Source organism: Heliangelus exortis, chromosome 7, assembly GCF_036169615.1.
Source record: "Heliangelus exortis chromosome 7, bHelExo1.hap1, whole genome shotgun sequence".
Taxonomy (NCBI): domain Eukaryota; kingdom Metazoa; phylum Chordata; class Aves; order Apodiformes; family Trochilidae; genus Heliangelus; species Heliangelus exortis.
This window is the reverse complement of record NC_092428.1, coordinates 22,855,672-22,878,969: the sequence shown is the minus strand read 5'-3', so window position 1 is coordinate 22,878,969 and position 23,298 is coordinate 22,855,672. Positions and strand designations below refer to the sequence as shown.

Genomic DNA, 23,298 nt, shown 5'->3' with positions numbered 1-23,298 from the left:
TATTTGAAGGCTCTGTGAAATAATTGTGAGGGTCCACATATAGTTTTTTGAAATTTCTTGCCATTTGCCACAAATTAACTTTTTTGTCAAGTTGAAAGAAATGAGGTTTAATATTGTGACACTCCTCCTATGCTCTGGGGATGCTCATGCTAAATACTTTGTGGATACTCTTATAATAAATAATAAACCCAGTGCTTCTTTACATTGCACCTCAACTTAAACACAGTTATATATGTTTACACACAATGTTCTCTCTGCTTTGAACAGCCTTGGATGGCTTGGATATAAATTTGCTCATCATAAATCTGAGGCAGGACCCATCACAGTGAACAAGTGATGACGTGGACTTGGGTCATAAGGTCCTGACTCTCCACACATGCATGGCATGATATCTTGTAGTAGTATCTCTGGAGTGGCAAATATGTGATATATATCCCAGGAAGAAGTTTACAGACTGCCTGGGAATACTGGAAGAGCAACACCCCATCTTGCATGGAGCAGTCAAACTGCCATTAATATTAGCAATCTAAATGCATGCTTGGGAAGCAAGATGTTAAACTTGTTCTTTTAGGGGGGAATGGACTGAGCTGCATGACATGGAGGGTTGAAGCTCTTTTGGATGCCAGGCTTTAAGGTATAAGCCTTGAGCAAAACAGAGTCTGAGTAAATCAGATAAGAGAAGCAATTTCTCTTGGTGCGTGGACCAAGATTCAATCTTACTTGTCCTCATGTCAGAGGCTTATACTGCCCTTACCTTGGATACCTTTTTATTTTATGTTCTAGTGTCTGTCAGGACCACATTGGCTGTTTCTCTTGACATAGAAACTCTTCATTCTTCCTTTTCTCTGTCTTGAGCCATGCATTTTATCAGACCAGAAGATTAGCACAGTAATGAGACTGAAGTCCTCCAAAGACCATCATCACTTCATCCACAGACCTAGCAGCTGGACTAACCCTTGCAAGATGAGAAAACATCCCATCTTTATGGTTTTCCAGGGATGGAGTCTAAAGGAGAAAACACTGGACTGACTCAAAGCAACCTGGTAACTGCTTTTCAGCTGTGCCAAGGTGAGGGTGTTTTGTGAGGACTGAAAGTCACAGGCAATGCAGACTGTACCTCATTGAGCAGATTTATCTGGGGCTCCCTTCCAACTTCCAGCAGTCAGGGGAACCTCCTTTTTCACTTATGTACTGGGGTCTACTGTAGTTATTATTTATTGCAGATATTTATTCTGAGCTCTGTTCCCAGCTATGCTACAACATTGTAGCACATAAAGATAAATTATCAGCTTTTCCCCCGCAGCAGTAAAACCAAAATATATTGTTCTAATACTTGTAGTGAGCTCTTTTCCTGGCATCTATATAGTAAGTAAGTAGTAGAAATATTTTTTGCCACAGCAACTATGTAAATGAGAAATCCTCCAGCTTGCTGAGGTAAGGTGCCTCTGCTTTTTGCTGATGGTTTGAATGCCTGTTGTTAGCTGCTAGTTCCTCTCCTCAAGCTGCTCAGCAGCTATTTTGGGTAGCTAATGAATGATCTGCTCTCTGCAAATGAAGAGTATTACTGTAATGGCTTTCTGTGTGTAATATTTACAGCTACAAGTATTTGCTAAGCTTTAGATCACCCTTATGGGAGAGCAGCAAAGCAGATGATGTGCAAAAGGGGAAAGGTACCACTACCAGACCCAGTGTTTCAGAGCACATCCTCTCATGCAGCTGGAGGTGCAGCAGAACTGCCTTGGGCAAGCTCTGAGGCTCATCTGGCTGGTAGGGCCACCCAGTGCAGGGGATGAACCCTTCCACTCCTTGTTGTGGAGCTGAGGTCTCTGAGCTGTGCTGAGGAATAAACATTTGAACAGGTGAAACATTCTGTTTGAGAAAGAAAATTTCTGTCCCTTTTCCTTGAAACTCAGCCTTTCCACTGGATCATCACTCCTGCCCCAAACACTGCAGGCTCCCAACACCTGGAGCTAGCTCCAGAGGCTGATCTGAGCAGGATGGTGCAGGAGATGACTTGGACCTGGGATCCTAATTCCATTAGGGAGCTGATCCTGCCCAGGTAAGAAGCCTTAAGTCAGTCCTGATGTTTTCCTCAACATGGGTGCCAGGTGTTGTATGGAATATGGAAGAGGACTGAGCTTGTGCTGCCTGAGGGTCTCCTTCTGGATGGCATTCACTGCTCCATTGTGCCATGATGCTTGTCCTTAGGAAAGGTCCCTTTGGTGTGTCTCATGTTAGCCTTAGTGGCCTTGTGTCAGTCTTCAGGGAAGCACTTGAACACTTGTTAGCAGAAGACTCAGAGAGAGGAATTATATAGAGAAGTACAGTGAGATGCAGACAAGCAGAAAATGTGCCTCAAAGTTCATGAAGGAACTTGGAAGGACAGGAAAAGAATCCAGAGGACAAATGTTCAATGTGATCACATAGTTGGAGATACTTTGAATTTCTATTCGTGGAGGGCTTTGTAGAGACATTAAGTCACTCTCTAAGGTAAGCTCTGAATCACATTTATGAGGTCACTGCAGGATTCTTATGGCAATAATCAATAGAAACTTCTTTTCAGACTTGTTTCAAGCATTTCCTGGAGGGAAAACTAATCTCAGGCATTTTACCTTGTGGGAGATAGAGCTTTTATCCTCACACAAAGTTTAAAGGGATAAACATGTTGTTGACCCAGGTACAATGTTTTTTCAAAATGTGTTTAGAAAGATTTTATTGGATTTACAGTGAATGCACAGAGAAAATAACTTTGTCTGAAAATAACCAGTGAGTTTGATTGTTATTCCAAATCAAGACTCCTAAGCTAACACCAACAAATTCAGGGTCTGTGGGACAGGGTTAAGGGATGTTAAAGCCTTGAAATCCAAGCTGGAAGATGTTGAAGTCAGTAGGTCCTTTAAGATTATTTCTGAGTTGTGATTTGGGGGTTAGGTTAAAGAGCTTGGGAGAAGCTATGAAACAGAAACACTGAGCAGTCCAAACTTCATACCCTGATAGTGTGGTTCCAGCTGATTTGGGCTAGAGCTCTCTTGTCATTTTCCATTTAAATTTCTTCAAGTCTTCAGTGACTTGGAAATTAGTTCTGGCAGGGCAGGCATTCTTATTTTCAGTCTGCTGCCAAACAAAATGTCAGCAGGTGACAAGTAGTGTTTTCTTAGTGTAGCTAACAAGGTTAAAGAGTCTTAATCTATGGCCCTTTCTTCTGCATGTCTTATTATTCTATGTTTCCTACCAGCTTCTTGGATGGGAGGGTATTGAGGACTGTCAGCTTAATGTCTAACATTGTATTTCAATGCAAACCACTTAATTTCATGTCCTTTAAGCTCTGCAATTTTGTGAAGAGTTATTGTGTTGGAAAAAAACAACAGAAGTTGCTTCACCAGAGGAGGTTTCCAATCTAGCTTCCTAGAAGACTCTATCAAGCCAGTTTTAGGTGAACTTAGCAAGTGCTTTTCTGTGTTTCCTGGCCTAGAAAGGTATGTATGCTTTGTTTCAGAAAGGTAATTTTTTGGTTTTTGTTTACTATCAATATACAATTTGTTTAATTTGGTTTTACATTAAGCATCTTTTCAATGTAGACATGCTGCACCCTTTGAAAAAAGCAAGCACACCACTTCTCTGAGATTTTCTCAACAGAGCTGGGATTGTGGTCAGCATAATGATATTAAAATTCTCTCTAAAAATGTAATATAATTAAAATGTTTCCCTCAAAAAATAACCTATATAATTAGTTACTACCACTATATAAGGAGTCAAACCGTATTGTACAGGGAGTCCTCATCACTTGAGGCACTTTCCATGGCCCCACCACAACTTCAGGCACCTGCTGAGAACCATCCTGCCAGGGTGCCAGGCAGCTCCATCCCCTGCCTGCAGAAGCTGACATCTTCTGTATCAACACCCCTACAACTCTCTGCTCTGGGAATTTATTTTTTGCAGTCTCCTTCACGAGTAGTTAAAGGGTTTGCAGGGTTTTTTTGCAGGTTTTTTTTTAGAAACCAGATATCCCTTTGATTCGGAGATGCCTTATGTAAAGCATTCACTGAGGAACCAACATTAAAAAAAAAAAAAAAGACAAAACCACCTTCCCCCCAGGAGCATTTCTCAGTATGTCAATGAAACATGTTGAGACTCTCTAAATTGACTTCTTAGGTTCACTGCTCAGTTTGTCTTTCAATCACAATCTTTTGTCCTGTCTGTGCCTTGGTTGTTTATACTTTTTAGTCCTTTGGTGGCTGATTTATTGGTGGAGGGACCAGCTGTGCCTGATTTATTTGGGATGTATTACAGGAGGGCTGGGAAGGTCTGGTTTAACTTAGAAATACTGGACTTGTAGAAATGTTGATTGCAAGTTGATAAAGCATTCATTCATCTGATTTCTGTTTACTTGGATCAGTCAATCCAGTTTCTACCAGGTGTTAACTGAGCAACATTTCAGTGTAATGGGGAAAAAAAAAAAAAAGAGAATTTCAGATTTTGTCTGACGAATTTGGGTTGCCAGGGTCTAAGGGACAATAGCCAATATTCCAAAGTTTTCTCTTGCAGTTAATGAGTGGTGTGCCTGCTCCCTAACATCAACCACTACCTGTGTGACCTTACTTGTGTTCCTTGAGCTCTTAGTTGTAGTTAAATAGTTGTAGTTCCCTGCTGACAGCAGGGAAACAGCTGTGGTGAGCTGCTATGAGACACCTTGCAGTTGTGGGATAGAAAGAAGAAAGAGTTCCCTTCATTTATGCTGCTTCAGAGAAATCCAAGATATTTTTTCTGAACTAAAATACAAAATTTTCCACAGCCCCAACAAATAGAAATAGACTTTCAGTAACTGAACTGACTGGGCTAACTTAAAAGAGAAACTGGCTGTCCCTTTGTAATAGGAGGTATTTATGACTGTCATCTCTTCTTGTCATGTGCATAAATTAAAAATATGATGGTAACCTACTTTTTGTTATCTGCTTCAGGTGTTTCAAGTTTCTCTTGTCTTTCTCTCCTGGGCTCAGATTCCTGTGCTTTAAGTTCATGGGAGTCAAGACACAGAGGAATAGCAGAATGAATTTCTAAGGGCTTATATTGTTCCTCTGCATGTGTCTAAAGGTAGGCAGAATGCCACTAAACAGAAATACTTTCATCTGTCTGGAAACAGTATAAATATAAAACTGGCCTTGATGACTTGATTTTGCAACACCAAGGCAAAAAAAATTCTTATAATTTTTAAATCTTACAAGTTTTAAATGGTGTATTAGAGTCAGTGTCTGGTTGTCTTGTGCTCCTGTTGCTCTTTGTACCAGAGAAACTACAGGCCGAGCCTTGTTGTGCTCTGTGACAGAGACCCTGTCTCCTCTCCCCAAAATCCAACTAATCAGTATTTCACACTTTTATATAATGTACATGTGCCTGTTCTGAAATAAATGGTAGGAAAGGCTCTTTTCATATATATATACTTTGAAAACCTCTCATGACCTGGCATTGTGAGCAGGGACCTAAGGGAAAGGAGCACAGATTTTCCCATGTTTTTGAAAATGAACCCACATTTGCCTGTGTTAAGCCTCTAACTAAAGGAACTTGCACACTCAGCACTTTCTTAAGACTTTCTGCTAAAATCCCAGAATGGTCCATTTGTTTCTAATGTGTTTTCCACTCCACAGAGCCTTAGGGCCATGCAGGATGTTAGAGGGTCAGGGACCTCTTGTCTCGGGGTGAATCTTTACAGGGCTGGCCATGACTTAGCATCCACTTCTCCTTTTATTGGTCATGATGAGTTGAACAATTTTCTCATCCTTTTTAAGGCCAAATTATGATCAAATTCCAAACTTAAGGGACAGAGATCAATTGTGGTATCTTTTTGTTCATTTTATGGTGGCGGTCGTTGCTGTTTTGGGTCTTGTTCTCTAGGAAAACCAGGTTAAACTAATATCTTGTATATTTATAATATATGATGTCTACATACAGAATTGGTCCAATAGACTTTTTTTTTTTTTCTTTTAGAATGGTTATTTTCAGGCATTTAAATTCTTGTGGTAACTTACGCAGCACTCAGTGAGGCTTCACATGATGGAATCCAGAAATTCTGATTTTAAAAGACTTTAGGAAATATCATACTGGGAAAGCTTACACCCAAGGACAGTGTCACAGTATTGAGCACTCAAAATAGCAAACAAGTTTAACTTTTCAATCTGAGTTCACCCCCTTCATGCAGAGTATTTGTTAGAGTACATATAGTTGTATTTTTATATATTTATGTATAAATAAATATGTATTTATATATATTGCATTTACAGGATCCAGGCCTTCCTGAATGCACTGGGAGGACAAAGTAGCATCCTCTGTTTGTCACAGGTGTGTTATTTTGAAGTTATATCTTTGGGTTTGACCCCAAGAATTTACAAGTTCTGGCACTGCTTCTTCCACTGACTTCTAGCTGGTACTGAATGAGACTTAGAGCAAATAAAAAATGTATGGGGCGATCTCCCTTATCACATTTCCTCACAAGCAAGCTCTTGATTTCATTTTTAATGCAATGTTCTTAAATGTAGAGACTGTGTCCACGTGTAATAGAAAAGCACATCCTGTGAGATCAATAGAATGCAGGGGCAAACGTGCCTCTATAAACCATGGCATGAATGAAGATGTGTGACCTAACTATCTGAGTGCTTTCTTTTATGACCATGGTCCCATATATTTAAAGCTACATTTTAGTATTAATCCAGATCTGGTGAATTAGCCTAAGACCATATTTCCTGGTTTCTAATGATTACAATTTAGTAACACAAGGTGCTGAAAGTAAATCAGATTATGGAGATCATTTAACCCAATACGGGTTAACTTAGAGGTGAAGTCCCTTGTAAGTCCTGAATTTGATATTTTTATGCTAATTCCTATAGGAACAAAATTAATTGTTATTCCATTTATTGTGATCTTCTCTTCATTAACTTTAGTGTGCCTCCATACCCATGTTCATGCCTGAATAATGGTCATGATTTGGTCAGGTCTTCCCCAGCAGAATTTGACCTGGTGGTTTAGGAGACTGCAAACTATCAGGTGTGCTTTTGTCAGCTGTTTAACTGCATTTCATACTGAACCCCAAGCATCTGTATGTTTTGAGTTAGTTATTTTTAAATCATCATATTAGAAACCCTAGATTTGCTTTTCAGGACATGCTGTGGTCATGTTTTCAAGTTCTCTGCAGACAGGTCTCCTATTTAATGAAGAAAATAAAAGCTGAGGCTCACAGATCTTTACTGGACTTTCAGAAATAACCATGGTTTTACTTGGTTGTTACTATTCTTTCTTTTTTTTAGTCCATAACAGAGTATTTTTTCAGGGTTATCTACATATTTCAGAACTTTTGGTGAGTTGCAAAACAGGGTGGGTAGATCAGACTGAGCATTGAACAGAATCACAATCTCACAGGCTGGCCATACTTTAGCTGGGCAGTGAGCAGGAAACTTGTCTTGGCCATAACCTGGGCTCTAAGCTCTTGAGCTTTCCCATCTCTCAGGTGGGCTCTTATATTCAACACCAACTTCTGAGAAACAAGGATGAAAATAACATTTTTATCACTACGATCATAGCAGTACATTATCTCTTGGAAATGGAGCTGGAGAAGAGTCAACAAAGAATGTTTTATATTGTCTTAGCTGGTTTTAATTTATCAGCTGCCAGTTTCAATATATTTCTCTAAGTAGTTGTACTGTAACTTGTGGAAAAACATCTTTACCCCCTACTATTCTGATTCTAAGGGGGGGATGTGTGAAAGTGCTTATTCATGTTCATAATATTTCCAGGCAGATTCACAATGTTTGTTTAAAAGCTAGAAAAATCCAGTCTTCAAAGTTCAGAAGAACTTTACTGCTCATACTGATATGGAGAAATTTATCCTACTGATGTTTGTTAATACCTCAGGGAAATTAATGCCTCTGGAATAATGGAATAAGTGTGGAGTCTCAATGCCGAGGGGCCTCTGGGTTACAACTGTTGGGATGATGTTTTTAGTACAGTTCCAGGCAAAAATGATTTGTCTGTGCAAATGAGATAATCATGAGCCATCAGCCCTGGTGCTGTCCCTGAGACTGCCCTGGGGATGTTCCTGTGCTGATGGATGCTGGTGCAGCTCTGCTGGGTGCTCTCTGAGGTGCCCATCAGCCTTGCCCATCCGTGCAGCAAGAGGTTTGTGTCCTGCTTGAATCACACTCCTGTGTTCTGGCTGCTAACAGTACCCAAAATGCAGATTTGGGTTGGACTCTGGGTTTTGAAACTCGTGCTGCTGAAAGCACAGCAGTTGATTGTCAGTGTGCATCACAGGGAACAGGCACACAGTTTGTCTTTTAATTGATATAACAGGTACCAACTATGGCATTCACAGGAATGTCCTTCCAACAGTGATACAAACACTGAGCTAGAGGTTCCTGTCAATTTTAAGAGCTAAAGTATCTTGACAGGTGCAAGTCAAGGTGAGCAACTTAGTGGAAACAAAACAACAGGGAGAGATTTCTTGCTTTGTGTGGAAACATTCTAGCATCATCATCCTCTACTTCACATAAACCTGTAGCAATGAAGCCAAGCAGGAGGAAATTTCAGATAAATCAGTAGTTTGAAAAGTATTTTATTATTGACTTTTGATAGCATCAGACATGGAGGTCTCTTTTGCCCAAGAAACCAGATGGGTGCAATTTATGATTTCATAAGGGTTTTGATACTTAAGTTTATGCTTTCTGTGAAACAAACCCAATGGCCAGAATTCAGGCATTGCAGAGTTGCAGAGCAATATATTATCCAAAGCCCTTTATTCTGTTTCCCTTGACACAAACTACTCTCTGTTGGAGAAACTACCAACCTTCTTGCCAAGCAGCAGCAGTGATGAGGGCAGTCCTGTAGCAGCCAGCTCAGAGGAGAGAGAGCTTTGTTGGGTGGCCAAAGGATTTTGGTTCTTCCTGGTCTAGCCCAGGCTCATAATCTGCTTTTCTACTTTTCCTGGCACAGCATCTTTGCTTATGCCTTGTCACTGTTTTTGCAAGAATCCTGTTTTTTCTATGAACTCTGTTTAATGGACCACACCGAGCCCTTAAACTTCTTGTGATCAGGACAATTGGTGACATTCTTTCTCCACAAATGACTTATTTCCTCCTGATGTGAAAGAAGCATCTTCTTAGTTCCCTTCTCTAGGTGCCTCATCATAGGTTTGCTGCTTTCTCATAAGAATGGGGTTTTCTAACCATTTCACAGCTCTTCTGGGTGAGCACTCCAGCAGAACACACTATTCTTCCCTCTTCCAGTGATCTCAGATGGATAAAAAAGAAGTTGATTGTGTGGATATTGTGCACCTTGACTGTCAGCTGTATGTAACAAGTGAGAAACAAAGGAGCAGACAAAAGGATAAGATGGATTTTGGAATCCATGGATTTTGGAAAAACAGGAAGCAAGTGTGCCATGCAGATAAATTCTTCATCATTGAAGGTATCAAAATTTGATGGTTCCTTTTACAATGAGACCTTCCTTAGGAAAAATATCTGTTCAGTGTCATCCCAGTCGTAAATATGAAAGACTTGACAGTTTGATCACAAGGTAATCTTAAGTGTTAATAAGCAATTTTTGTCATTTTATAATTTTTTTTGCACACACGATCAAGAATAGCGCTTCAGACTCTACAAAAACCAACCTCATAGCATGGGGGAAAAGTCCTGATGTGATCCAGAACTGGGTTTCAAACAATGTTCAAGAAGAAGTTTTGTGTAGGAAAATATTTCAAAGCTCATGCTTGAATTTTTGGAAAACATGGAAAGATGGAATTGTCCTCAAATGTCCTGTCCTCATACTAAATGAGCATAATCCAAGACTTTTGATGAAATCAAGAAACAGTTATCAATTAGCATCAGTTTCAGGAAGCATTATCATATCAAGACATCTCAGGGTGCCTTTAAAAAAGAAAAAAAACCCAATAATTTAATAGCTTAGTCTGCTGTGCCAACTGAATGACTCAAAGCAGGAAAGAAAAAAAAAAAAAAAAGACTGAGCCATAGTTTCACAATTGCAGCAGCCTGCAGGAAAGAGTCAATTTATTTCTGAAGTATTTTTGCTAGGAGAGTGATGGGAGATGACTGTAAAGCTTGAGCTAATTTGGAGAGTTGAGGCCACCTAGCTTTTTAGTCTCCATTTTACTGGCAATCATCTTCATTCAGTTTTTGAAAGACTTTCAGACAAAGAAAATGTGAATGGCATGAATGTGTATTTTGTGCATATCAGAGTAGAAGTTAGCTGTTGGAAGGGGCAGGTGGTTTTAGGCTTGTGGTTTTAGGTTTTTAGGCTCTAGTAACTCAAGGGCAGATGCCCCGCAGGCTGTGCTGAGCCTCTCTAGCAGTGTGGAAACAAGGCTGGGCAGGAAGTGTTTCCATTTTTCCACCAGATTTGATTTTTGAGTGAAAACTCAAAACCTCTCCATTGTCATAGGCTTTTGCAGGGTCTCAGAAGATGCTGCAGTTATTTTTGTCTTCTGTATGGTAGGCTTTGCTTCCTGGATGAAGTATGATTCCTTAATATACCATCACTTTTCCATGCTGAGGGTTTGCGGGGTACTGGGTGAAAAAAGAGAGCAGCTCCAGGAAGGATGGGTGACTGCATCAACACTGAAGTGGTGATCACAGGACACTGTGTTTAGTCCCTGATGTTTAGTCCCTTTCTCATCCAAGCTGGCAACTTTTTCCTCTGTGTGCTGTCCCTAAGTTATGATCCTCTGAACACGTATAAATCTGCTTAACTTAAAAGCCTGGAAATCAAATGAAAAAAAAAAAAAAATCATTCTGATGACCTTGTATGACGAACACGATGGCATCTAAAACCAGTTTTAATGTGCTGGAGCAGAGTCTGAAGTTGGCAGAAGAGCAGAGCTTCAGCTTCAGCTGCTGAGATGCCAGAAGAGATTGGAAGTCCTTGAAACTCTTCCAAGAAGTCACTTTGTCCTGGATGGAAATTGGCATTTATCAGTGCAGATGATAGTAGTGTATTTTAGATGGCATCAATATTGATTTGTATACTGTGCGAGCTTTTAAATATGATTTAAGATAAAGCTCAGCTTAACGTAAGACATTTCTGCACAAAACATTGATTTAATGTTTTATGTTTGTTTCTTTGCTGCAGCCTTTCCCTCGGTTTATGGAGACATCCCAAATATGCTTCTCAGCTCCCTCTATTACCAGCATCTCTGAAAACCTTACAAACACTTGTGCATGTCAGTAAGTATTCAAAAGCTTAATTTATATTATCTGTCAGGCTGATTCAAATGCAATTAATTTACGGTGGTCACTCGTGTTCATCTCCAATTCGTTATAACCCCTTCAAGGGCTTGCACTTGGCTAAATTTTTTCCCAAGACTGATGGAGAATATGGGAATGCTTGATGGAGATCTAACAGAAAAGTTAAAACAGTCGAGTTCTTTTATCAGTTCTGCCGGGTTATTTCTTTATTTTGACTTTCACAGCCTTGGGTATTTTAAGCAGAGTCTAAAGAGGGAATTTCCTATTCGATTTGTATTTAAGTAATCGCCAGCAGCTCTCTCTAGGTGTAATCGCACCGAGCATCGTTCTGCAGCGTCTGTGTCTCCCTTGCCCTTGCTGCGTGTGCAGGCTGGGAGCGAGCAGAGCTGGAGCTGCTCATCCCTGGCTGCATCCTCACGTCCCGATCTCCAGAGCACCGCGGCTGTGCCGAGACAGCAGCAGCTGCGGGAGGCAGGGCGGGAGGAGAGAAAAACCTTTCCCCGGCAGGTCGGAGTGACCTGGGAGGAGAAGGGACGGGCGAGGGGCAGGGTTTTCCCTCAGCCCACAGGTCCTCGTGGCCCCTCCGGCCCGCTGGGGAGCGCGGAGGCTGCGCGGCTGCGGTGCGGGCGGGTGTGGCGGGGCCGATCCCGTCCCGGGGCTGCCGCAGCGGGGATCGGGCGGGTCCGGCGGGCGGGGGCAGCTCCGGCAGCCGAGCACGCAGTGCATGGGGAGGTGTTTGTTAGCGCCGGCTCTTTCGGACCGCTTTTCGCACCGAAACCGACCTGTTCTTAAAAGCGTATTTTTGGTTTGGCCTGGGTAGATGTTCTTTTTTTTCTTTTTTTCTTTTTTTTAATTTTTTTCCCCGCTTGCGGTTTAAAAGTGGCGTTTCTCCGCTAAGCGGGATGCTGGCTCTCCGGGTTACTTTGGTTGCCTGCCAGGTGGAGCTCATCTCTTCCAGCATCCTCCTGCCATCAAGCAAAAATTGTCTCCTCTCCCAAAGATTAATTATTCAACACGTTTAATGTGTTTGGGGCGGGGGTGGAGGGGGGGGGAAAGGAGGAGGCGTCCACTTGGATGCCTCCTGGTGCCGCAGCGCCTGTCCCTGCTTTGTCTCGCACCTGGTGTGTTTGCACGCCTCGCCTGTCCCCCCTCTCCCTCCTCCCGCCTTCCCGGACCCCTCCTTCTCCTCCTCCTCCTCCTCCCGCCGCTCCCCTCTGCCGCCCTACGGGGGCCGGGTCCCCCCGGGGGTGGCCCCGCTCCTCCTCTCCCACCCGCCCCTGCCCCGCACCTTGCCCGCGGGGATGCTCGGGGCGGGGCGGGGGCTGCCCGCCGGGAGGGGCGGCCCGGGCGGTGCGGCCCGGGCGCGGAGGAGGGGCCGGGGGCGGCCCGAGCCGGGCGGTGCCGCCGTCCGCGCAGAGCACGGGGGGTTCGGCGGCGGCGGCGGGTTCGGCGCCGGAGGAGCGGGGTTTCGCCTGCGACTTGAGCTTCTCCCCGCAGAACCCGAGAGGCGCCGGCACCGCTGAGGGGCACGGGTGCTCTTCCCGGTCGGTGGGAGAGGGGCGGTACCCGGGAGGAGCGGCATCCCGAAGAGGCATCCCGGCGTCGTCCGTCCCGTCCCGGTTCGGCTCGGTGCGTCCCGTCGCGGGTCGCTGCCGCTGCCATGGGCCGGCCCGATTGAGAGCCCGCGGGGAGCGGCCCGGAGCCCGCCCGGTGCTGCCGAGGAGGGGCCGCGGGAGTCCCGGCGTGGGGGAAGATGCCCTCGGCGGGCTGGGCTACCGGCTTGCTCCTTCTCTGCGGGGGTAAGTACCGCCGAACCTGGCCCCGCGGGAAGTTCGGGGGGGCTTAGGTGAGCTCTGCCACCGGTGGCTCCGCAAATTTCTCCCCAAACACAAACAAGATATAAATAACCCCTAATACTTTTTTTTTTTTTTTTTTTTCTGTTAAACTCTAAAGCTAAGTTAGAACAGATGTGAGTTTCCTTGTTCTTTAAATTTATGATGTGAAGGGGAAGAGTATTCAGGAGTATTCCCATTTTAAGTTTCCAAAACGTTATTCCTTCTCTGTTGTCCCCTCTCCGGGAGCTTTTTGCATCACCAAATGAAATGGAGCTTGGATTGATAAATGAAAATGATCGAAATATGTGAAGTGATTGGTTCGTACCACAGATGATGCTATCCTCAGATGTCAAGTTTCTAGAGCCAACAGAAAACCCATTCTATCTTCCTTCTTCCATATGGCTTTGTTTGCCAATGCATTTCTGATGTTTACTTCAAGAAATCAGAAGTTGTTTGGTAGAGAATGCACTACAACCTTGCCCACCAAAAATGCACTTGGGAGAAAAAGTAAACCCCAAAACAACACCGAGGGGCATGAGTTGGTATAAAGTGCAATATTAATTCTGGACTTGGAGTTCTCAGTAAAATGTGCATCTTTTTCCTTATTTTTATTGTTTCAAACTAATCGTATTAGTTCACACCATCTTAAACTATTCTCAGTAACTTGCGGAGATTACCAAGCCTCTCTTTTTTTTTTTTTTTTTTTTTTTTTTGTCATGTACAGAAAGTTGTCCTCACTTTTTCACTTCCAAATATGTTATTTGTTAAGGCCTGATTTTCCTAAAAACTTACTGGTACTAGGTTGTCTGGAAATCAACTATATGGAGTATAATGCATCTGAACACTTATTAAAAATACAGAATGGGTGTTATCTGAAGTCATTTCACTGTCAGAAAGAATTAGCCATACTTGTATTACTAATGGGTGATCTATTATGCCTACTCTGCTTTTATCTTTGGCAAATCCATTTTCTTTAATGTTTTTGGCAGAATTAGGAGAAAGGTAATTTACCTAAGTCCTTCAGTTTGAGGGGTATGGTTTCATCAGCCAGAATGAGTCACATGCATGCATTTGCTTGAAAATGATTTTCAGCTATTTCCATTTAAGCTGGACAGATAAACTTCTGTTCATGCCAGGATGCCTCAAAATATTGTTTTACTGAACTAACTGGTGCTTGGAACCCCCAAGCTGCTTTCCCAAACGTTTTTGGTTTGTAGATCGTTTGTGGTGTTTATTGTTTGTTTTTTTTAATTTTTTTTTTAAATGCATCTTCATTTGTTTGGTTTTTTGTTGTGTTTTTTTTTTTAGTTGTTTCCCATTGAGTTGAGCCCTCATTTGGTTCTGCTTGTATTTGTGTAACTGTAAATTAATTTCATTCTGAAAGGGAGTTCTCTCTGTGTTCTCCCCACTCAGATACCTAAGCCCTTCTTTAAGTTTCAGACCTAAGCAGTTGGAAATCAGTTTGAAAGACTTTTTATTATTAAATGTCACCATAAATTTTTAACTGCTAGATCTGTCCGTAGCTTGGAGGAATATTTTAGGAGTTAATTTATTGGAGTACGGTAGACTGCCAAGTAGAATTTTTTTTTTTATATCACTTGCTTATACTTATAAATGCAAATATTAATTTTGTTTATGTTCTCAGCTTTGACAGGTGAGGTTTAATACTCGATTCCCCTTAATTTGTAATAGAACTATGGAGATGAAAAGTTGTATACGTTTGGGATCACATTTCAGGGTAATTGTGTTTGTAGCTATTTCAAGAAGTTGAGCATATTACCAATGTCATCTGTGTGTCTGTGGCAGGAGGAGCACAGTTTCACACTGGTTTAGGTGCCTTACACTAATTTCTATTTATTCAAGCAAAGCTGAGGTGACAACAGGGCTGAGATGAGTTGGTACATCTTGGAGGTATCAGCAAAACCTCTCTGTGCATCGAGTTCTGGTTTAGAAACAGAACTCTGATGTGTGATGCTCTGGTCCCTGGCAGGAGGAGGAAAGCAGGGAAACATCAGCAGGTTCCATCCCCAGGGAAAGGCAGAGATTCCCCAGTGGCACCTGGGTTGTGCTGGGTGTTGTGAAGGGATCTCCTTCACCTGGGTGAGATGTCATTATTGAGGATTCCCACCCAAAGTTACCATGCAGCAACACCTTTTCACTCAGCCCCTTGGTTTATCCAGCTGTGGGGGTTTGGGAAGCTTACAACAACTCCAGGAGTTCTTAAACTGTGTGCTCACAGCTAATCCAGAGGTTTTCTCTAACTTGGAAGGAGTTGGGGTTGGAGAAGTGAGCTGGATTCATCAATCTGGTGAAGGTGCTGTTAGTAGAAGGGATTAGTTCTGGTTCTTTTGTATTGAGGGGCTTCTGAAAGCACACTGGAGCATTTGTTCTGAAGCAGAAAGGCTTTTGCCCCATAAGCAATGTGTGAATCTCCTGCAGGCATTGGTATTAGCCTAGAAATAGAAAAAAATAAAAGGAATGTGTCTTCTCAATTTAAGATTTACGTTTCTTTCAAGAATATAAAAAAAATAAGTGGACGTTTTCATTCTGGGGTGTGTGCAGAGGTTTTTCTTTGTGTCAGTTTTAAGGTTTCAGGGTCTTTACTTGTGCTGTTTAGTCCAGGAGTTTGGATTCATTTCTGAAAGCTCATGGATAGAAGAGAAGGACCTTGTTAAGTATAGATAAGAGTGCCTGTGGGAAAGACTTGGTAGGATTTTCTTGTCTGGAAAGTGATTTGTGTTATTAAAGTGATAATCTGTTCTCAGTGAATAAAATAAAGCTTTAAAGCCTTATATTATGTGTATTTTGTAAAACTGGAAGGGAAACTCGCATGGAAATAATAGCATTACTGCTTCAGGAATTCAGCTTTAGAACGCAGACTGTTCAAACTTTTTTCCATTTTAATGGCTCTGATATGAAACTCCTGATTAATGTATTCTGATATCCATTTAAGGCACTGTATGGGATTGATGCTTACAGTACATTTTCATGCTGCTAGGGTTACTGTTAATGTTTTATTTGTACTGGTTACAATTTACAAGTCATAGCTCAACTCATGCGTCCAGATCAAGGACAGACTTTAGAAACCAACTGTGCAAATATTGACATTCTTCTCCCCAAAGTTTAGATATTTTGTGGAATATTTGTGTTTCATGATAGAAAAGGGGTGTTTGCCCTAGGAAAAGAACACCTATGTGATTCCTCCAGAAATAATAGGATGTACACTAACATCTTCTGATCCACAGAGTCCTAATCAGATCAAATGGCAGAGCACATCCTGGTGACTGGTGTCAGGGACCAGTCTGAAGGCAGACAGAAATTTGTTTGTGTGCCTGTCATTTTGTCAGTGATCTGGTCAGACAGTGTGTGATTTTCATTTTACTTTGTTAGATGATAACCTTGGCTGGAGGGCAAGGACAAAGGGAATGTGTGTTGAAAAGCAAGAGGCACTTGGTTAGACCTTAGGTGTCTTATTTGGCCAGGGCCTGCGTGTTATGTGGAAATTTTGAACCTCGCTTCTCTTTTTGATAGGGGAAAAAAAAGAGTATTAATTATGATATTTTGGTTTTTCCTGAATTTGTTACTTTTGTCTGTCCAGAGATTCAGCATCTTATGCACTGGCTCTTCCCCAGGCAGCTCAGAGCCTGCTGATGGTTCCAGTGCTTCCCTTTGCTCCCATCACCTCATCCTGCCCTCATGGACCATGACACTGCTGCTTCTCTGGTGATGGAGCTGATTATGGGATTTGTTCTGGCATTCCTGCTCATTTCCAGGGAAGGTGCCAGGGTCCTCTGTGGTCCTCCAAGCTTAGAGTCTCTCCTCACTTTATTCCTGTTCCCAGCTCCTTTGATTTCCAGTACCTCCACAAATTAACTTTTGCAGTGAAGTTCACAACCTGTAGAGTTTTCCATTTCACAGAAAGTTGTGGGTGTTGGGGTTTTAAAACTCACGCTGATAGAATCCCTATTTGTGCTCTGTTTAATTCTCATTATTTTTACTTAGCCTTGTGTCCTTCAGATGCTTGTATTTGCCTCTCTGCTCAGGGCAATATGCATTTAGGTTGATTAATTCTTGCCAGTCAGTTTGCTGGAGTCTCAGTCTTTGGCTTCATCCATGGTTTTTGTTGTTATCATAAAGAGAGCATAAAGGAAATTAATACCAAGATTACAAAAGGCTGGCATTTTAATGCTAAAACCCCTCATTCATTGGACTTTGATTAACAGACAAGATTTCTTGTGGTATTAACGTAAGCAATGAGTTTGTGTGACAGTGTTGGGTCAGTGCCTGAGTACAAGATGCACATTCAGTAGCATCCCCACATCCAGGTTTCCGTTTGTATGTCATGTTAGAGTCTTTCAATTTAATTTCTTTTTTTACTGAAATGACAGATTGTTGAGAAAACATGGATTTTGTTAATCTCCATTTCTTCTCCTCTCTTTGGCCTCTGGCAGGAGGGGAAGGATTTATTCACTTCTTGTTGTACTTGGATTCTTGGCACCACTGCTCAGCTGATAATGAGGGGAATACTGATTGTGATCTTCTTATGGTCAGGTAACTGGCTTGAGGGAAAGCAAAGAGCTCTTCTCAGGACCTTCTTTGGCAGCTGTATTGGTTTATTCATTTATGTATTTCAAGGAGATCTGGTAACAGTAATCAAGAATTCATAGTTCCCACTCCTCCTAGGCTGCTGTCTCTCTCTTAATGCAAATTGGCAAACACAAACGTGCCATGGCTTGGAAAATATCCATCCTACAGGAGCTCAGTGTTTTCTACAGAGTTGTTTTGTGTCAAGGTCACTTAGAGTCTATCCATGGTGAGGACAGGGTTTGCTATACTCACACGTTGGTATCCTTCAGCTTTCCAGCAGAACTGAGAGCAGTGCCAGCTGGTGGTCAACTGGAATTGTCCCTTGGATTTGGAATGTACTGAACTGTCCCACACTGCTTTCTGGGTGTGTGCATTTGTGTTGGTACCATGGCAAAGCTTGATACAGATGCTGACTCCCTGTGTGAAAAAGGTTAAGGTTAAGAGGATGCTTTTCCAGGATTGAGGCATGGTAGGGTCTGTTCTTAGCCCTTACTTTCATTTGGTTTGGCAGGAGCAGAGCTTCAGAATTCACCAAATTATTCAAAAGAAACTTTGGAATTGTTTATTCTCCAGATGATTTAAAAAACAAAAGCAAACAAAAACCCACCACACCCTCTTAGATTTTGGAAAGGAAACAACTGAAGCATTGCGAGCATAAATAAAGCAATTACTGCAGAAGGATAGAATTGAGGTTTGCATTTTAGTTTGGTTAGATCAGGATTCAAGTTCAGTTAACAGCTGTGCTACAGATTTGTTCCTTGTGTCATACCCTCTCTTAGTTTTCTGTAAAACATCACCACCAATAACATTCTATTTGCATATCATATGCTTTGTGGCTTGCATATCACATCACCCCAACTGGACCTGACACAAAGTGGGGAAAATACACCAGGAAACTTAGAGAATCTCTGAAGTGATGCTGCATCAAGAAAAAAGCATCAGAGAAGCTGTAGGTAGCTGTAGAATAAAATCTACTCAGAGGCTTTATTTATACAATGGGATCTTGTACTTCATCAGTGAAATACATTCCAAAATGTTTTGGTGAGTTCGTCCTGAGCCTTTTGGCAAGAGTCATGTAGATATGGTGCTAATTAATATTATTTAGCAAGTTTTTGTTAATAAACTAGTAAGTCACCTGAGGTGTGAATAGCCAGATGGATTTTGCTCCTCTTGGAGCTCTGGGTTGTTCGTAAAAGAACCCCAAAGCTATCTAAAGCTGTCTTATTCTTCAGATGTTTTGTCTTTTGTCCCCCATATGAGGAGAACACTAAACTGTTTTCCTAAAGATGACCTCATAAAAAGAGCTGAATAATTTCTGATTTCTACCACAAGGATACCTGGCACATTTTTACCTGCAAGAGATGCTCTGTAGATCTTATAAAACCAAGCTCTTCAGAGCTTAAGGGAAAATGGCAGTGATAGCAAGGGAATTGCAAACTTTATTGGGTAAGAGTGCCAAAAATGTTGTTTGACTGACTTACTGTAGAAATTTGCCTAACTAAATCAGGTGATTGTAAAAAGAAAATGGATATATTATTCCTAATGGTTGTCTAATGGCTTTTCAGTGTATACATTTAGTAAATTAATTAAATGTTATATTTAGCTGATATAATGAAGTTTCTTGTACTGCTGTAATGGGTGGGGGGTTTTGTGTCCATTATGGCATTCTTGTATGCAGGACAAATTGTGTCTCAGATAACAAAATTAAATTTAGGTTTTTCTCCTTATTCAGAGACACCAAGCTTTCTGATATGGACAATGCAATTTTCTGTTTTTTTCATGTGCCAAGTGGCAAAACTCATACTGACATCAGTAGACCAGGGTTTCATGTATCTCCAAAGCCCCTTAAAAACCAGCTTTGCCACTCAATTAGAGCAGGTAGTCCTGTCAGTGCCATTCCAATGGCATAGAGACTCAGACAAGTTTCCATGGCTGCCTGAAGAGGAGATGTCTAATTTTTGGGTAGTTCTTTACCCCACATCGAGAGCTGAGACTTTCAGGTTGGTTCTTGCAGAGCATCTCCCTTTCACACCTTTAAGAGGACCCTTCTACATTGGTTTCTGGGTTGTTTTGGGGTTTTTTTTGCCTTGGTTGGTAAAGCAGACATTGAAAAGTATTTCAGTGCAAAGAGAAATGAGGTTGTAAGAAATACTAATTGTTTCCAGAATGGATGGAACTGATCTTCTAGGTTATCTTCTGCACCCCCTGCAACATTCTTCTCCAAAGACTGCAAAATTTAAAAATTTATTTACAAATAAAATGGAACATAAAGTCAAAGAAAAGCTATGGCTTACTGAAACCTAGTCCATAATAGTAATCTATGGCTTTAAACAGCCACTGTTTTTTTTTCTATATTAAATGAATTATGTGTGTTTGGAGGGGAAGACCCAGTGTAGAATGATTAATAAACACATTTATGACACTCAGTCATCTCAAAGTAGGAAAGGGATTGAAATATGCATGTACTCTAGGGCTGCAGTCAGAGTTCCTTTTACAAAGAATAAAACCAGACACTGGCAAATTACATCAAATGTTTCTAAATTAGATTGTCACTGCTTTGTGGTCTGCAAGAATGTTGGACAAAAGGTGCTGTTCATGAAACCTAAATAACAGGGAGGGGAAAAGAGAAGGCACAAAAACTTCCATCAGAAAAAGGCTTAATGTTTTTGTTTTTTGGTTTTTTTAATAGGAAAAGGAGAAGTGTCGTTTCCAGGAAAAAAAAAATTAAAAATTAAGATTAGGAGTAAGGGAACCAGAGTGTGTATTAATTTAGAGCTAATTTGGATATCTTTGCTCTACCTCATTCATCTGAGGTTTTCACTGGCAGCATGACCAAAGCTCCATGTGTATCTTAATTTATTTAACTGTCTAATTTTACTGAGTAGCCTTCTGAAGGGTCCAACTAACTTTATTAGTTAGACCAGGTAAGATCTGCACTTGTTTCCTTCAACTGAAGACCTTTGGTTTGTGGTGCTCCCATACCTTGGATCCCTTGTGCTGCTTTTGAGCTGTGAGTTAGGAATTAGGTACCACATTTGTATTTTTATGGCCACAATGTCTTTGGAAAGAAACACAGACAGAAATACAAAGAAATTCCAATTGCCACTTAGTGCTTTGGAGAAATTCAGGGTAGAGGTTTCTCTGGTTGAGTCTGCAGACGTCATGGAAATAAAAAGGACTGAGGAGGATTAATTTGTGAACGTGTAAGTTTTAAAGTAATGAAAGAGAAGCAATGTGGCTGTAATAAATGTTACTGCACATCTCAGTTCTGAGCATTGCTGACATGCTCAGAATGAGAAGACATTTTGAGCAGTTTTATTGCTTTGATAAACTTTTTGTGAAGATCAGAACAATTGTCCTAAAGTGCTTAGCTAAGGACTTTTTCTATAGTGTGAAAGTTTATAACATAGATTTTCCAGATTCCTTTGCATTTAAAGAAAGGGAGAATACCCCAGATATGTAAAACTTTGTTGCTGTAAACTCAACAGCAAGCAGGATCCCCTTAAGAGAATGTGACAGATGACAGACAAAACCTCTGTAAAAAAGGGAAAATTTATAAAATTACCTTTTTTTCTCATAATATTGAGGCATTTCAGTGAGCTGGTGATTGGTAGAGGAAAGGGTATTTGTTTAACTCTTCATTTTCTTAGATTTTAGTCTAATAAAATTTGAAAGGAAAATTGGACCAAAAGTTTCAGGGTAGTAAATGACTAAACAAAATAAGAATAGAAAAACTCAGGTTTTACTTCTTGCTTCCCCCACCCCACCCTTTTTTTTTTTTTTTTTTTTTTTTTTTTAAATCTGTCTGCCACAGACTATATTTTAATTCTTAAGGCCATGTGTCCTGCCATCAGATGGTTACGTGGGAATTCTGACTTTATGAAATAAAATCTGTTCTTTGTCTCTGCACAAGAAATCTTGGTATTATGGCTTAGAATGTCCTATGTACCTGACAGAAAGCAAATCAGAAGAATCTATACAGGTATCTGTTTCAGTCTTTCACTGTCTCTTTGTCCATGTCATAACTTCTAAGAGACACCAAGGGAAAGGGAAGTATTTAGTTTGGTATTTCAGTTTAGCTTGAGTATGTAGTAGTTGCACCAGTAAATACTAATGTAATAGTTACATGTGACAGAGTGATAAGGAGGCTGATAACAACAACTTTTCTTTTATAAAATGTTGTGTTGCTAAAAAAGTCCCTCTGACAGAAGATTTAATTTTTTTTTCCCTTCCCTGTTAATTTGTGGTGGCAGTTTTAAGAATTGCTTTGTTGTCACACTAGAAATCCATCTGGCCCAGTAGCCTGTTTCCTGATTATTACTGGCAGTATCCAGTTTGGAATGGTGCATTTTGGCCTTCACACTTCTTGGAATGCAAAGAGTAATAACAAAAAGTTTTGGAAATGCTTTTTTCTTTTTCTTTCTTTTGTTCTTCTTTCTTTTCTTTTTTTTTTTTTTTTTTTTTTTTCAGAAAAATAGGAACAATTGACAATATTTGTTCACAAAGAGAACTGAGAAAACTTAGCGTTCCAATTTTGCAGTTCATGCAGAAGTATTGTAAAGGTGGATGTAATGGTGAAAAAGGAGTAAAGGTTGAAACAAGACAATGGGAAGTAAGATGCAGGGAGCATTTTGGTAACATGGAGCTCCAGGAATCAGTTGTCTGCAGTCAGCAAGGAATTTCTGTCACTGGAAGCATCTTAAGAAGAGGTGGGAGAGCAATGTGTTGATGTTGGTTATGTATAATTGGTCCTACCTTGGGGGCTCTCTTGGAAACTTTTAAATTCATCTTGTTAGGGTTTTGTGCTTAGAGGTTAAGAAAAGGGAGAAATGCAGCTTTTGGATATCTTCTCAAGTTGATGCCTGTTGTTTGATCCATCAGGGCTTTTTAAGACATCATGATAACTTGAGTCTGGGGTCAATGCAACTTGATAGTTGATATCAAAATACTTACATTGTTAATCAGCAACAGCTGAATAGACAGGAACTAGATGTCTTTGATGTCAGGATGAGTTTCTGGTTTCCAGAATATCCCCAGGGATATATTTGATATATATATGGTGGTCTTTGTCTTTTTAGAAATCAAGTTGTGATATCATCCTGCTCAGTGATCTCAAATCCCAGGCAATGAGTTGGGGACCTCATGCTGGCATAGAGCCAATTAGAGCCTTAGGAGAAAAAAAAACCTAAATAAACTGTGTATGTTTGGCCTAACCTTTTCACTCAGAATAATAGGGAGTGTGCTGTTTTCTTCTTATAGAAAGCGAAATGCATTGGTGTGATAATATTTGTTGAAGCAGACAAAGGATTTGAGGATCTGTTTTCCCAAGTGTTCCACTGGATTTATGGCTTGGTAGCCTGTTCTTATGAAATGAGGATTTAATGATAGCAGAAAGACCATGAAAAAACCAGCACTGGGATTACAACTCTACTGTCAATATTTTCCACCCTGATTCCTAAATTGCAATTGCCAGGACCATTTATTTGTCTTTGACTTTTGCTGCTGCTAACAACTCTCCTCTAGTTTTCCCTTTCATCAGTGCAATGCTTTGCTAGTTTTTAATCTTGGAAGAACTGCAGTGTCTATTTTTCCCTGTTGGTTCTGTTTCATAGTATATTTCACTGCAATAATGC

The 23,298-nt window shown here is 41.0% G+C and overlaps 1 protein-coding gene across 1 annotated transcript in view; it reads left to right on the top strand.

Moving 5' to 3' along the window:
• The first annotated feature begins 12,659 nt into the window (after positions 1–12,659).
• RET (ret proto-oncogene) overlaps positions 12,660–23,298 on the top strand; it is a 77,195-nt gene continuing 66,556 nt past the window's right edge. The window contains exon 1 of the mRNA XM_071749323.1: positions 12,660–13,042. Coding sequence (XP_071605424.1) covers positions 12,997–13,042 — 46 coding nt within the window. The 5' untranslated portion in view covers positions 12,660–12,996. The remainder of the gene's footprint in view (positions 13,043–23,298) is intronic.